Here is a 17,180-nt window from a genome sequence, read left to right as displayed (position 1 = left end):
CATAATAATAGGGTGGCTCGTGCACAAATTATTTAAAAAAAAAAAGTTTATGAAATACAGTAGGGGTCTTATCTTCTTGTAACGAGGTGTTCTTCAGGATAGTGAAATATATTTTAAATTGTATTTTGCAAAAGCTTGTTTGTCAATATATATAAGTAATTTTCCATATAAAAGGAATCTCATATAGAAGACCAGGTGACATGGCTGTTGTACCTGCCTTTCATTCATTGTTTTATTAGTATTATATTACATGGTGTGTGTTCCTAACACTGGCAGTGATGGCAACTATAAAAACCTCGTAGCCACAAAAAGTAGATTTCAGTCTACTGATTTTTGGCTAATTTTTATGATTTTCATGCTTCAGAGAAGTCAGCATTACAGACTGATGTAAATCATTTGACTGTTTCTTTTTTTCTTCTAATTTTTAATGCTTTCTCATACTTCCCTTTGTTTTCCCCAGACTAATATTTGATTCACATCAAAAGTAGAATACTTTAGGTGCTAGTTTGCTTCAGTGATGCTTCCAGTGGTACTTTCACTGCTTTACCTTAGAACTACATGTATGCCTAAGTTACAAATTCAGTTTTTCTAACTACTGTCAGTGAGGAGTGACCAGTGAAGGGTGGTTCAGAGCAAGCGTTTGACACAGATGATCAGAGGATGTGTTTACAGTGTGAAGCTATGCACTATGGGAACCTCCCTTGTTTTGCATATGAATGCCATATGACTTCTGACTTCATGTTTTGATAAGGCAAATTCTGGAGCATACCCTGAATTTTGAGAGTAAGGATACCAAAACATTCAGTATGGAAGGGAGCTGTGGTGCTCTCAGCAGATCATCTGACACATGTTATGGGCACCAGGTGTATGGGGCACCACATATCTCACCCTTCAATCTAAATGTATCCTAAATCATCCTCTGTAAGAAGTTCCCCCTCTTTCTTACTGTAGACTGAGCTTCAAGTGACAAACCTCACTACTGGGGCATTTATTTATGTGGTGAATCTTTTCAAGCATTTAGCACTTGTTGGATTAGAATGGCAGCTGCTTGTCTTTATTGCTGAATTATTTTAGTACATACATGTAGTTCTTCACTGTTACATCATGCAGTAACACTGATAAAGCCATAGCTGCTTCAGACTCCAAACAGGAAATGGTAACACAGAAGGTGAGGAAAATTAATTGTATTTATGTCAACTGCCTGTAATGCAAGACTGTGACGAATTAATCTCCAGTAACCTGGTTGCCCCATTGATTTATTTGTCACTATATTAAGGAAGAACATTATCCATTATATTGTGCATTGCTAAGGAAGCAAAAAGAATAATGATTACATTTACCTTTGTAATGAGATATAATACTGCTGTGTTTGATATACATGAGAGAATGAACTCTTTTATTATTGGGCTATCAGAGCATGTAAAATCTCAAGATGAGGTTTACTTTCAGCAAAGGAGTTCTTTTTTCCATTTTATGCCAAAATTATGTCTCAGTGAAATATTAGTTAATTCAAACTATGTGATGAATGTGGGGAGTTCTGATTTTGTGAAGTACAGATTTTTGCTTTCTCCTGATTTGCTATTGCATTTCTTATGTTTTCAAGAGCAGTGTTTTCTTTCTTAGGTTCATCTTTTTAAATGTATGTTTCTATAGAACAGAAATCAGATCAAGTTTTTGCACAAGATTTTATTTTATTTTTTTTGGAAGTACCCCATACGTATATTATTTAATACAAGCTAATTTCAATAATGTTGTAGTTTAATCATCTTTTCAGTCAGTTATCAGATATGACTATTTTCATTATGTGAATTTGCAGATATATGAATTCTGATAACCTCATGGAAGCTAGAAGGTATTTCTTTCATTTAGTTCAGCAGGGCAAAGTTTCACTTTAAACTTTTTATTTCTAAGAGATATTTTGTGATCATTAAAGGGGCCATTCAAAGGGAACTGGACAGACTGGAGAAGCAGGCCCATGCAAACCGCACTGGGTTAAAGTCCAAGTGCAAATTGCTGCACTTGGGTTGGGGCAATCCCAAACAGGATTAGAGACTGGGAAAAGAATGAATTGAGAAAAATTCGGAGGAGAAAGAATTGGGGGTTCTGGCGGACAAAATGCTTGTCGTGATTCAGCAGCGTGCACTTGCAGCCCAGAAAGCCAACTGCATCCTGGGCTACATCCACAGAGGAGTGTCCAGCTGGTCTAGGGATGTGATTGTACCCCTCTGCTCTGCCCTTGTTAGGCCCCATTTGGAGTGCTGCATTCAGGTTTGGGGCCCCCAGCACAAGAAGAATATTGATCTGTTGGAATAGGTCCAGAGGAGGGTCACAAAGTTGCTCAGACGGCTGGAGCACCTCTCCTTTGAAGAAAGGCTGAGAGAGCTGGGGATGTTCAGCCTGAAAAAAGAGAAGGCTTTGGGGAGATCCCATTTCTAAGTGGTCTTAGAAAAAAGATGGAGAATGACTCTTTACTCAGGTAGATAATGATAAGACAAGGGGGAATTATCTTTAAGTAAAAGAGGATAGATTTAGTTTAGACATTAGAAGGAAATTCTTCACTGTAGGGGTAGTGAGGCACTGGAACAGATTGCCCAGAGATGTTGTGGACACTAAATCCCTGGAAGTGTTCAAGGCCACACTGGATGGGACCTTGTCCAGCCTGATCTAGTGGGTGACATCCCTACTTACGGAGTTACATGATCTTTGAGGTCCCTTCCAACTCAAGCTGTTCTATAATTCTATAATTAAAGACCAGAAGCTAGTTAGAGTCCACAAACTGACCTGTACTGAAGAAAGTAGAATACAATGTTATTGCCTTGTTAAAGACTCTTGAAACACCATCTGTTTATATATTTTTCAGTATTTTCATTTTTCTATTTGCAAATGTAAAGGCAAATGTTGAGCAATTTTTCTTAAGTAGAAAATGACAGTGTTAACAACACTGAATGGAGGTAGGATGTAATGTTCCTGAGCCTTTATAATATCTGGTCTTCTCACTTTTCAGCGCAATCCTCCCATGCTGGTCAATGATCTGTTTGAAGATATCAAAGATGGGGTAATGCTGATTGCCCTTTTGGAGGTTCTTTCAGGACAGAAACTGGTAAGAAGTTCCTCCCTTCTGAATGTAGAAGATAGTTACACTACTTCTCTAGAATATTATCTATTTTTTTTTTTCTATAGTTGAATACTTCAAAAAAAATAATTAAAAAAAAAAAAAAAAAAGATTGCTACATAGCAAAATAAGTTTATTCACTGAGTTGCCTGTCTGGTTACAAAGCAAAACCAAGATGATTACAGAGTGACATTCTCGATTTTATGCATTGTCTTTTAGTTTTGTCTTACTACTTCATAAAAATAGCTCTTTTATATTAGTCTTTACAATTCACCTTGGTGTTACTGTTATGACACACGAAAGGTCTAAAACTCAGGCCGATTCTATGTCTTGAAAAAATTACGACAGTCCTTTCTTGACTAATTCAGGGCTTTCAATCTGAGAAAATGTGAGCGTCTCATGTATCATGGGGTCTAATATTCATTTACCCTGACAGAGGCTCAGCTACTGTAAAGAACCTTAACTGATGCCAAATGGCTTTCTCACAGCCAAGTTATATAAGGAGGTTACAAGATTTACATAGCAAATAGGCTGTCTTTTGGAAACCAGGTTACTGTTGTGTGTGTGATGGGAAGAGAAATTAAACATTTTCAGGCCAAGACTTCTCACATTTTCCAAACCAGCTCACTGGTATCACATCTGATAATAGGGTAACAGTCTTCCATCTGCCTTTATCTAGGTTCAGAGGTTACCTATTGCCCCACAGTCAGGCGATTTCCAAGTGACATTCTTTTGCTCTATTTTCATATGTCACTTCTGTTTCGATTGTAGGTGATGCACAAAGTTAGTAGTAACTCAGATTGCAAGTGATTGTAATGTAAGATAGAAAGAAAGCCACTCCTTCAGGTGTATTTTTGCTCTGTTGAATTGTACCGATTTGTTTGTGTTCATGTGAAGTCTCCCTCTTGTGGCAAAACAGAAGTAGTGAAACAGAAAAAGAATTGTAATGAAGTTACCAGTTATATTCACATTCACTGGATCGTATCCTGCCTATATTTACTAGTAAAAACAATAGAAATTACAAAACCAGAATAATGTCTGGTTAATTTAAAAGCCATGTATAGTGGAATATTATATTCTGTAGTAACTTCAAAATAAATTTCAGAACATACAGCAAAAACATTTTAAAGTAATTTCTAACCTCATGAATACAAATTTAAATGGCCATAGTTATATATTTTCATTGCAACATAAGATTTGGGGGGGAGGAGGGTGGCAAAATTCCTGTTTACAAAGGTAGAGACTATGATGTGTTCTTGGATTAATTCAAGAAATTGTATTTTATTTTTTAGCCTACCTTTCTTAAATTCAGCAAAATTATTTTTCAGTAAGGATTAGTGATTTTTTTTTTTTTTTAAGTCATCGGTGTATTAAGGAGAATTGATAAAAAATAAATAAACCTCTGCATAAAATGTCTTTACTGCAGACTGAATTTTAAAACTAACAACAACCTTGACTTCTCAGGCAAAATAATTTACTGAATGTTACCTTCTCTCAAATATATGTTAATAAACACAATTATTTTATTTTACATAACAAAAGTAATTTGCTGTTTTGATGAGGTCTATAGACTGAAGTCCACAGTTTTAATCCTGGAGTTATTAAGACATCTACAATTATTTGATCATGTAATGTTGGTATTTATGTCCCCTATATCTGTCTGTCCTCTCTGTTGGTTTTATTTAAAAATGCAATTTGACTGTTTCAAGCAATGTTGTTCAGGTAAATCAGGCTATAGCCTGTATATATGTGTTCATAATGATCTTGAACTTAATTTTTTTCAGCAAAGTGGCATACATCTAATGAGTTTACACTGTTCTTTTTAAGCCATGTGAGCAGGGACGTCAGCTGAAGAGAATTCACTGGGTTGCAAACATTGGCACAGCTCTTAAGTTTCTAGAAGGAAGACGGGTAGGTTTGGCAGCACAAAAGTTGCCGTAAAGTAAAAATGTCAAAATCCAACATTGGTATGTAGCAATCTATAGGGTAAAGTTGTGTTTTGTTTCTTTTTTGTTTGTTTTGTTGTTTGGTTGTTCTTTGTTTGTTTGTTGAATTAGAATCACCTTGGATGATCTCCTTCATTTTCTGTGGTCTTTGTCTCTTTCCTACTTTTCTGTTGCTGTTCTCAGCAGTTGAGAATGATCTTCAGTTCAGTAGACACTTAATTAAAAGAACAGATTTATGGACTTGACTACATCGTACATGTAAAACTCTACTCCCTGAAAGTATACACATGAGAACAGTGTGACTTTTTGTTCGCTTGGCAAGACCAGGTTAATCCACAGATTTATTCTCATAGTCACTTGATTGATTGATTCTGCAGCCACTTCAGAAATGTAGCGAACATTTTTAGAAATTTAACATATTTAGATAACACAGAGTGTTGTGATTGTTCAACTTGGAGAAGAGAAGGCTTTGGGGAGACCTTATAGCAGCCATCCAGTATTTAAAGGGAGCCTACAGGAAAGCTGGGGAAAGACTCTTTGTCAGGGAGTGTAGTGACAGGTTAAGGAGTAACAGTTTTAAACTAAGAGTGGGTAGATTTAAGTTAGATATTTGGAAGACATTCTTCACAATGAGAGTGGTGAGGCACTGGCACAGGTTGCCCAGAGAAGTCCCTGGAAGTGCTGGATGGGGCTTTGAGCAACATGGTCTGGTGGATGGCATCCCTGCCCTTGGCAGGGGGGTGGAATTGGATGATCTTTGAGGTTGCTTCCAATTCAAACCATTCTATGAAAACCTAAATGCTTAATGTATTCTAGGTATGAATATCAAATACAAACAATCTATTTTTTTTCTCTCACTTTCCTCTCTGTATGACACTGACATATCTTTTTTTTTTTTTTTTTAATCAGAATTACATTTACTTTCTTCTTTTAATGTCTGTATTTCAATTTATTTTTTTTTGTTGTTGTTGTTGTTGTTTTTTTCCAATGCATATGTAACACCCAATGATTTTTATTTCTTCATAGTACAATACATCAAGAGCTTTTGGACCTTGGCATTCTTTCAGTTTCTTTAACCCCATGGCGCTGTGACTTAATTATTTTTTTGTTATGTAGTAAACTATCTTTGCAGATTCCAGTAGAATTAAGTTTATCGTAAGATAACTTTTTTCTAGTGAAAAATATATATGACTATAGCAAAGACAAATATGTTCACAAAGCACAATTCTGCTTTGACTCGTGGCTCTGCTAGTTAATGTAATAGAGCTTGTTAATGCAAACCATATCTGAATGCAGCCTCAGTGTGGAGGCTTGAGTATAGTGAGAGCTTCCTGAATCATAGACAAGACTGGGGAGAATAATAATTGGGGAAAAAAAAAAAAAAAAAAAAAAAAAAAAGAGGAAATGTAGCAGGTGACCCAAAATTTGTATGATGTAGCAGTGCAGCAAGATAATTAACTCTGCTAAGTATCAAGATATATCACCAGGAATGGGACAGCATGGTTTTGCTTGCTGATCTGAGCATTTTTGTCTGGGCTTTCAGTTATTTCCGTATGCACTGTGTATTAGTATGCCAGATTTCCTTCTAGAGAGAAATGAAAATAAGCAGTGTGTAAGGTATATTAGTGTGTCTGCACGCTGAATCCAGACTAAAGAATGCATCTATCCAGTCTGTCATCCTTTTCCTCCCAGAGGAGATGGGGATGCTGTGGGCTCAAGAAATGGCTCTTCAGCATCTAAGTGCAGTCCTAGTTTTTACTCACGGGTGAATGAAGGGAGATGTATAAACGGCCGTCCGTGATGCCTTAGGGAGTGCTGGGGGTCTCCTACTACCATAAGTAATGTTTATTACACATATAATCAACTTCCTATTTTTGCAGTCCAGACTCCTGTTACACTGCAAAATGCAGTAGGCATTTGACAGATGTTCTCTGATCATCAGAGAACATCAGATGTTCTCTGAAGTTTTTCTACAACCTTGTTCCTTGAACAAGTATGCAGTGCATGAACAGTTTAGCTGCCCATATTTATATCAGGATTAATGGCAGACTATCTTAGTTTTGCTGAGGGAATGAAGGTTAGCATATTTCATTATTTTCTGACACTATTTAATATATTCAATTTCCTTGAGCATTACCTATATATTAATTTCTTTATACATACTCTGTCCCTTCCATGACTGGCTTTTCTCTAATGAGGTTATTTTAGGGTGATACCTTATTCAGACTATAGATGAAAATTTGGGAGTTAAGACTCATGGAACCTATTCCTGTTTCTTAACTTTAATTCTTAACATTAACTCTTAAATTCTCTTTATTTAGTCCATTCCACACCTATTAGTAATATATCTTGCATAATTTAAAATCTATTATGCATAGTATTTAATTTGCTTTCCTTATTAATTGTGCTATAAAACGTAGCCAAAAAAATGCTATTTTTACATTATAAAATTAAATGAATGCATTTACCTAATAATTAATCACTTAAAACTTATTTTTGTATCATCTTTTTCCATTTATTTTTCATGCAAGTCTGTATACAGAGGATCTCCGGTTTGTATAATGGTTTTATAATTATAATTATGTAAGAATTCTTTTTTTTTTTTTCCTTTTTTGTTGTTTTTTTTTTCTTCTTCTTCTTGTTTTTTAAATGAAATAAAATGTTATTTCTACAAGTAATAACATGCAGCAGCCCCTAAAAAATTTGTCTTTATCAATAGTTATTCTTGTTTAAAAAGTGAAATTGTATCATTCAGTTATATTTTTTATTAACAAACTTGCTATTTGGTTACAAAACTGTGTTAAAAATGAAAAAACTATTTGAAATCTATTTTGTAATTGTTATCATTCCTTGTGTGTAGTAATAACACATTTTCTTTCCTAAATAGATTAAACTTGTCAATATAAACTCAACTGATATTGCTGATGGTAGACCTTCTATTGTGCTTGGCTTGGTGTGGACCATAATTTTATATTTTCAGGTACAACATTTTTATACTTTAGTGTAGCTTGCTCAAGTAAGGGTCCAGGTCATCATTTCATATGAACTGCTGTGTTTCCAGTACCTCACTACATCTAAGTTTATAATTAGCTATTAGATCCTGAATAAAGTAACAGTTTACTATAGGGGTGTTTCACACTGTTTAAAATAAGATACCTGTATTTGGAATGGACCTCAAATGGCTTTCCTTTATCACTAGAACATATTCTTCCACTCTCTCTGAAAAGTGAAAAAGAACAACAAAAAAAAAAGTATAGAATCATGGATTCTTCATACAAGCACCTTTACCAGCCCTGGACGTGATTGTGCTGTATGACTAATTCCATTGTACATGATGTCAGACAGTAATTATGCATACAGAACATATGTAAACTTGCTGATTTCACTGGGAGATGCAAATACTTGTAAGGACAATATTTAGCTTTAAATGATGTAGATGGAGACCAATCTTGCAGTGTCCTCAATAACTATTTCATGTTAAGGCCAAATTGTTGTCATCTTAATGTTCTTAAAAGAGAAAACTTACTGATTTTCATTTGATGAAAAGCATGATACAAATAACTGTCATACATCCTCACCAAGCAATACCAATGTACTTCGTTTCAGTACATTCTACTGAATGTACTGAATGTATTTCGTCACAAGGTATTTCTAAGCAGAGATTCAATTATATTTACACCAAAACAGTACAAAGGTAAATGAAGAACTATCCAGATGATCATCAAGGTCATTTCCTTTCTTTAATTGAACGAGTGGACTCTGAAATTAGTAGATTGTTTTAAAATTTCAATTCAAGCTAAATATAAACTATTGTCTCCTACTTGAATGATAATTTGTCATATTAGATAACTTGACACAGTTAAATATTGCTGTAGCTCTTTGTCGGGAAAGTCAATGATTGTTAGATTTTCTATACTTCAGAAATTAAGACCATCATCTGGTCATGTACATTAGAATTTTTGAAGCTACTTTAAAGTATAGTTAAACAATCTACAGCATGTTAATCACAGCTTCTGCTCAGCTTTGTTTTGTTAGTCCTATTACAATATTATTTAAGAGACTGATAAGAATTAAACTGATTATCTACAAACAGTCCATTAACATTTTTTTCACACAGATTGAAGAGCTGACCAGCAACCTCCCACAGCTGCAATCATTGTCTAGCAGTGCTTCTTCTGTGGAAAGTGTTGTCAGTTCAGAAACTGCAAGTCCCCCAAGCAAACGGAAGGTGGTAACCAAGGTCCAAGGAAGTGCCAGGAAGGCTTTACTGAAATGGATACAGTACACGGCAGCAAAGTAAGTAACCTACAAAATAATTAATTTAGTATCTTAAGTGTAAACTTTTTCTTCAGAATTTAAACTCTCTCTGTCAGGGACTGTCCTTTTGCTATCTTTTTATATAGCACCAGTCTGTGATCATATTATTTTAGATAATTGAGGCTGCTAAATGTTCCACCATTACAAAAAGCAAGTAATTAATAATAATTTGCATTAATTTTACAAGCAATCACATTTTATAGTCTCTGATTAATGAATGGGATTATCTCAACAGAGTGAGGAACTGAAAGGGGAATTAAATATCTGAATGATGATATATTCGTCTTACTGCCAAAACACTTGATGTTACAATGCAAGCCCCACACTGACAGCATTCCTTAGTGACAGAGCCTGTGAATTCTGCACTAAATTCAGGCACTTGCTGTTAAAAGAAGTGGTGAAAAATCAGAACATCCTTCCACAGTTTTAAGGCAAAGGATATATTACTGCAAAAATTGTCTGGAATTTTCATTCTTCTTAAACAAAGTTTATGCCAAGAAAGCCTAAATTTATTTCAGTTAGTTTTACTATTTGGTACAATTATCCCAAGTTTTCTGTGCTTGTTAAAAGGCATGAAAAAAAGCATACATTAAATCAAAGAACCAATATTAATTTAGTTGCTTTCACTCTAAGAAAATAAAGATAAAAAGCATAAAAGAATAAAATGTTTGTTTGGTTTTTATTATTATTATTTTACTTAAGTAATCACTACTGTTTGAAGATATCAATCATGCAATAACGTAGATGGAAACAGTGAATTAAGGAACAATTCTCAGAGCAAAGAAATATAAAGACAAAGACTTTCCCCAGTTCTTTGATAAATAGGTAGAATACAGTAACTAAAAATGCCAAATCAGATTGTACTGAACTATTCCTATTGAATTGTTGTTAGGAAGAGACAGGCTACTGAAAATTGTCAGCTGCAACTTCCAGACATGTAAACAAGTAATACATAAACAAAGAGAGAGTTTCATAAATCAGTGAGGAAGAGTAGGTGAAATGTGTTGTAAGAAATCTAAAAGAAGGATAATGCACTTTGCCAAGCCCTTATTTACATTACAAGAGCTTTCCAAGTGCTCATCAAACATTGTAGGAGTTTTTCAATGATTACGATAATCTGTGAATGAAGCCTTCATCCAGAGTTACTGTTCTGTGACCTTCCCAATGACAAGACTACCTTCCTGTCCAGGTGTGTCTTCAAAGGAAGTTTGTGTGCTCAAACTAAGTTAAAAACCAAACAAACAAAAAAGTCACTTTGCACCTCCTCATCATATACAAGAACCTCAGTGCACTTTAATTGTTCAAAATACTATTGGATTATGGCCGCTACTGAGCTTGCTGGTGAAAAATGCAGTATGTATATAGCAATATCCTCTAGGATCTTCATATGCAGAAATGAATTTATGCAGTGTACAGATGGAGCTGTAGTCAACCTGACTAGCACTGTAGGAACAGCAGGTAGTTTAAGTCTAATTATGAGTAGCCACTGGTTGGAGCATCCTGTCTCCTTCCACATATCCTCTAGTCTTGATGTTGAGATCCACTATTTTTTTCTTCATATTTCTTAGGCAAGTTGGAATTGAAATCAAAGACTTTGGACAAAGTTGGAGGAGTGGTGTTGCATTTCATTCCATTATTCATGCTATCCGTCCAGATTTAGTGGACATGGACAAAGTAAAGGGAAGATCAAATAGGGAAAATCTGGAAGAAGCCTTCATGCTTGCAGAAACAGAACTAGGAATTCCAAGGCTCCTTGATCCAGAAGGTACTTAATTCATTGCTTAAAAAAAAGTTTGGACTATTAGTATGAGTTAAATCAAATATGCTGATTAGATGGCGTTTAGAAGAAGTAGAATGGTGTTTAGATATTTAAGTATCATGTTGTGCCATTCAGATATAATTTAATTTACTATGTTCTGTACTCACATCTAGATGTTAATGTTGACAAGCCAGATGAAAAGTCTATCATGACGTACGTAGCCCAGTTTTTGAAGTACTACCCTGATCTTCATCATACGGTGACTGATGTGCAGGAGAATGATGTAAGCTTCTCTTTCATACCTATGCAAATCAGTTTCTTTTGTGTGTGTGTGTGTGTGTTATAAATACATTTTTTAGTTCTAAAAGTTTATTATATTTCCTTTTGATTAGCAGTTCAAATGAAAGCAAGAGGAGTAAGAAAAGTAAGAAAGATTAACCGAGAATAAAAGAACCTGTGTTGTAAATATTTACTAGTAGATGAAGAAAAGAGTGTGGCAGTTCTGTGGAGATTTTCCTTTCAACAGTAGGAGCCAAAAAAGAACAGAAACAGTTTTGATAAATGTTAACAAATGAATGGGTCCCAAAATCCTCTGAGAGCTTTTCAAGCATAACACCAATAAGATTGCAACAGTTCGTTACATGAGACACTGCATCACTTCTTTTTGGTTTCTTCTGGGCAGGAAGAAACCAAATGAGATTTAATAAGAGCAAGTGTGGAGTCCTGTACCTGGGAAGGAACAACCCGAAGTATCAGTACAGGCTGGGGGACGACCTGTCCTCTCCTCTGGAGAGGAGCTCTGAGGAGAAGGACCTGGGGGTCCTGGTGGACGACAGGTTGACCAAGAGCCAGCACTGTGCCCTTGTGGCCAAGAGGGCTAATGGGATCCTGGTGTGCATTAAAAGGAGCGTGGCCAGCAGGTCAAGGGAGGTGATCCTCACCCTCTACTCTGCCCTGGTCAGGCCTCACCCGGAGTACTGTGTCCAGTTCTGGGCTCCCCAGTACAAGAAAGACAGGGATCTCCTGGAAAGAGTCCAGTGGAGGGCCACAAAGATGATACAAGGCTTGGAGCATCTTCCCTATGAAGAAAGGCTGAGAGACCTGGGTCTGTTCAGCCTGGAGAAGACAAGACTGAGAGGGGATCTCCTCAGTGTATACAAATATCTGAGGCGTGGGGGGACAGAGGGATGTAGCCAACCCCTTCTCAGTGGTTTGTGGGGATAGGACAAGGGGCAATGGCTGCAAGTTAGAGCACAGGAAGTTCCGCACTGACATGCGAAAGAACTTCTTCATGGTGAGGGCGACGGAGCATTGGAACAGGCTGCCCAGGGAGGTTGTGGAGTCTCCTTCTCTGGAGCTACTCAAGGCCTGTCTGGATGCCTACCTGAGCAGCCTGCACAGAGGAACCTGCTTTGGCAGGGAGGTTGGACCCGATGATCTTTCAAGGTCCCTTCCAACCCCTACAGTTCTGTGATTCCGTGATTCTTTTTCTATCACACTGGATTTCTGGATAGGATCAAGAAATTGCTTAGTCTTTGGACTTTCAGACTTGGGAGGCAGTTGTAATTTTTACACAGACTTCTTTATATTGCACTATGAAGTTAGACTAGACTATTCGCTTTAAGGAATCACTTTGTCTTTTTTTTTTTTTGTCTTGTTTGTGCTGTGAGTGCTATAGTGCATTAGTTTTGCACTAGAATATCTGTACTCAGTGATGCCAAGTGATTATGACTCACTTCCTAATCCTGATCATTTACTTCCTTCATGGCAAATGGAGGACACTGCTGAGACGATCTGCTCAGCCACAGCAAGAGAGAAAGAGACAGCACTTTTTGTCTGTGTTTCTTTGGATACCTTACAGACAGCAACAAAAGATCTTTGAAAGGAGTCAGTCTTCTTCCTTATGGCTATATGCAGCTTTATTAGGTGTGGCTAAGTCAGCTGTATCTTTGCTGTCTGATTCCAGTGACAGAGCACTGGCATTTCTCATTTTCCTTGCTGCAACATTGTGCTGAGGATGCAAATGTGCTTAAGACACAACATTCCACTGAGTAGTGGATCTGCTGAGGGAGACTGAGTGAGCACCGAAGTCTCCCTCTGTGACCTGTGGCAGACTGAGGTAGTCCTGCTGTTTCCATACCATGGAAATGCAGCTCCTGCCACTGACAGACTCAGCCAAGTCTGCCACCTGTGCTGTGGCTGAGTTATGAACAAAAACCTCACCACCTTCTCCTGAGGTTTACACAGAGGTGGTGCAGGAGGATGCAGGACACCAGTCAAAAATAGCAATGGGATGCTACTTTTTTCCTGACACAAATTCTGCTAGACCATCTCTGGCAAAGTTCTCATCCCTGTCAATTACCTATGCCCACTCCATACCTCACTATCCAGTCCTGTCCACCATAACTTTTAATTTCCTCACTTCTCAGAACAAAATGATGACCACATGACATGTGATAACTTCATGGGAAGGAGATCTGTATGAAGCCCGTCCAGTAAGCAATGTGCATAAAGTCCAGAATCCCAAGTAGTTATTGGCCCTGAAACAGTAAGATGCATTGAAAAACAGCACTGGATAAATATAAGCTCTCAGGTGTCTAAACTTTTGGGAAATTTTAGTCTTCCATTACTATAAACCTTTTACATTTCTGTCATAGGGAAGAAGTTTATTTTTTTTCTCAGAGCTGCTTTGGTTATGACTTTTTTTGGTTATGACTTTTCAGAGAGGAAATTATCTGTCAACGGATAATCAAATTTCTTATAGTGAGAACTTGCCTTTTAAGATATTCGGTGACTTTTGGCAAACTATCATACAAAAATTCCAACAAATGTTGAGACCATAGTTTACATACTTCTGATTACAAGGTAGTGAAAAAAGAAGCCAGGAATTAATGCAGTCAATCCTGTGAACTGCAAAATACCTAGATGAAAGAAGATTCCAGATAATCCTTCACAAAATGAGAAATTAATTTATATTACATTATACTAGAGAGAGATTCTAGTGCTGAAAGTCCAGCAACACAAGGTTAACAGCATACAGACATAAATATTACATTCCATATTTATACAATATTTAGAGGCAATATTTGAAAAAATCCCAATCCAATGTTTCATAATCAAATATCTTGTGGAGTTTTTTTTTTTTTCTTTCTTTCTTTCTTAATACAGCGGGCCTTTCTGTTTCTTAGTCCAAATTCTTTAATATAACACTTATTTAATATATGGGTAACTGTTTTTCTTGGCCACACAACCCACCTAAATGTGATATTTTTGTTTGTTTGTTTTTAACCCATTCTGCACATATGGTCATTCTGATATGTACCTCAGATAAATTAATTGATTAAAAATATGTAAAGGAGAGAGTACTATTTTTTTTCTCAGTGCACAGTGTATCAGATATGAGTTATTTGTGTGATGACATAATCCATTTAAATTGAAATTTTTTATTTATTTTTTTCCCCAACAATGGTTGTCCACTGATTATGTTCTGAGTATATACAGGATTGATATTTCTATGTCTTCAGATTTATAAAAGAGATGTATATATGGTTTTATATATGATTGTGTCTTACATGCTTGTGGTCTTTTTGTGTAAAGGAAAGCATTCATGCATGAGACACTCTGCTCTTTGTTTCCCCATAGATTATGATATTTTAGAAGATAACCATCTTGGAAATTTAGATCCCTAAAATTTTCTAGTAATAACTGAGAGAAATTCAAAAATCTAACAGATGAAGTTTTTACATTTGAAATGAGCGTTCAGAAATGAAGCTGCAGAAGTGAAGCAAATTGCAGTCACTGCAGTCAGTCAATTGTGTTTATAGTTTGACTTGATCCAATTAATTACCTTTATAAGGTAGTTTCTTTGTGGTTTTGTTTGTTTGTTTTTCTTTTTTCTTTTGTTGTTTTTGTTTGGTTTTGTTTTTAATATATAAGTAATGGGTTATTTTCAAGCAAATATGATCATATTTATATCTAACTAGTAGCATATGTTGAAATTAAGTTTAATACTCATAGGAGAATTACTACCATCTTCTCAATCCATTCAAGCAAATGTTTGAGCAGCTTTGATGGGACCTTGTTGAAAATTCTTACCCTTACACAGTCCCAATGCAGTTCTAATGAAGCTAGTAAAGAGGTAAAGTTGTAAAAGCTCTATCAATTGCTTCATCTTGGTATGATTTTAAGTATAGAGAAAACACATTCCTTCAAATTAAAAAGTGTTCTAATGAGAAATAAGTAATTCAGAAAATAATAGTCACCTCCAACACCTTAATGCCATTGTAGTTCCCGAATATAAAAGGAATTTTCCGAGCAGCAACTGCAAAAATATCTTTCTGAGTTCTTCCAGTAATTTTCTGTCTGCTTTTTAAGATGTACATTAATAGTTCACCCCTGAAGATATTGCTTGGCTCAGCATTCACAGTGCATCTGTGCTACTGTTATCAATGGATGTGTTTCAGTGATGATGGTAACACATACATATAAACAAGAGTTTTCAAAAGGAATTGACTAAGTAATTGAATTCATAGATAAACATTTTTAGAGGGGCCTGATTTTTTTTCCAGTAAATTGGAAATAAAATAGCTCCACATTTCTGAAAAACAGATAATTTTTTATTTTTAATTTTTTTAAAAATTTTTTTTTTAGATTTAAATGGTCATATCTGAAAATTCTGTCCTGGTTCTGCCTAAGAATTTGAACAGTTCAGCTGGTTTATAATTACATAGTAGAGAACTCAAGAAAGTACTCATTTCCTAGCCCATAATTAAATTTCTCATGAAACACGGATATATATTTTTAGCTCTCCAAACACCAAAGTATTCTGTATTTTGTAATTTTCAAATTAACACTGGCAGTTCAGTTTAAAAGAAGAAAAAAAAAATAAAATAAAAAAAATATATATATATATAGAAAGAGAGAGAGAGAAAGACAGAGAGAGACTGAGTTTGGGCTGAAAAGTTTCTATGTAAATTTAATTTTTCCCTTATTCTTGTCATATTGGAATTCATAAACACTTTTCTCTAATATTTTTCTTTAATATTCTTTGGTGGTTGAGTGCTCCAGTTCTGTTTTTTTATCTATGCAAATAAGTGAAAGTGCATAGAATAGTATCAGTATAGTGTAATACTCTAAAAATCTGTTTGGAAGTAGCATGCAGAAAATAAGTCGTAGTGACTTAGAAGAGTTAAAGTAAATGTGATCAGAGATCAAAAATCCTCTTACTGAGGAAGGAACAAATGGTTACAATTCTTTGATGGTTTTCTTTGATGGTTTATGTTATGTTCTGTATTCTGCTTAAGATGTGCAGGTTTTAGAAAATAGTTATGTATCTGTAACAACACCCTTTTGATGTTTTTTATTCAGGGTAAGAAACATTAGCCACTAATTAAAGTCTTGTTTTAAGAATGATATCAGATGGGGATGATGGTGGCAGGTGCCTTTGTGTCTAAGTGAATGCTTTAAAATATTTTTGTATCAACCAAGGAACACAGAATCACTGCAGGTGACAAGAAGTGATCTGCTCAAGTGAAAACCTGTGAAAATTTATAAATAAATAAATAAAATGCCTATTATGCTTTTCTTGAGTTGCACAGTGTCAACACCATTAAGTTAGGCAGTTACTGAAACACCTACATCTTCTGCAAGTAAGCAAAGTAAACAAACATAATCTGACTAAATACTAAAACTAAATAAATACATGAATCTCAGAAGACCTAATGTCACCTATTAACTTTACCTTTTTCACTTAATGTCAAAGAAATCCTACTGTAATTCGAGAGGTGTGGCTATTCCTGTATTCTTCAGGTATCACAGAGGTGTTCTTGTTCTGGTGATATTATATTTCAAAAAGAGTCCGTCAGGCTCATTTTTAGCTAATATTGAATTTTTAAGCTGCCTTAACAGGAATCTTGTTAAATGCCTGCTTTGCTCACATTGCTTGCTATATGAACAGTTATCACCACACAGATGCTCTTGCAAAGACTTATCTTAAAGGAAGTGATTCTCAGCCATAAGAATGTAATCCATAGAGGAATAAAGTCCT

At 35.5% G+C, this 17,180-nt stretch overlaps 1 protein-coding gene across 1 annotated transcript in view; it reads left to right on the top strand.

The window, feature by feature from the left end:
* The window catches only part of SYNE1 (spectrin repeat containing nuclear envelope protein 1), a 295,282-nt gene that overhangs the window by 48,229 nt on the left and 229,873 nt on the right, over nt 1–17,180 (top strand). The window contains 7 exon segments of the mRNA XM_084285341.1: nt 3,005–3,100; nt 4,940–5,023; nt 7,590–7,610; nt 7,946–8,038; nt 9,176–9,354; nt 10,944–11,140; nt 11,308–11,417. Coding sequence (XP_084141467.1) covers nt 3,005–3,100; nt 4,940–5,023; nt 7,590–7,610; nt 7,946–8,038; nt 9,176–9,354; nt 10,944–11,140; nt 11,308–11,417 — 780 coding nt within the window.

This window comes from Netta rufina (genome assembly GCF_964035555.1).
Source record: "Netta rufina genome assembly, chromosome: 3".
Lineage (NCBI taxonomy): Eukaryota > Metazoa > Chordata > Aves > Anseriformes > Anatidae > Netta > Netta rufina.
The sequence above is the reverse complement of the archived record's forward strand: the minus strand, read 5'-3'. Positions and strand labels throughout refer to the sequence as shown.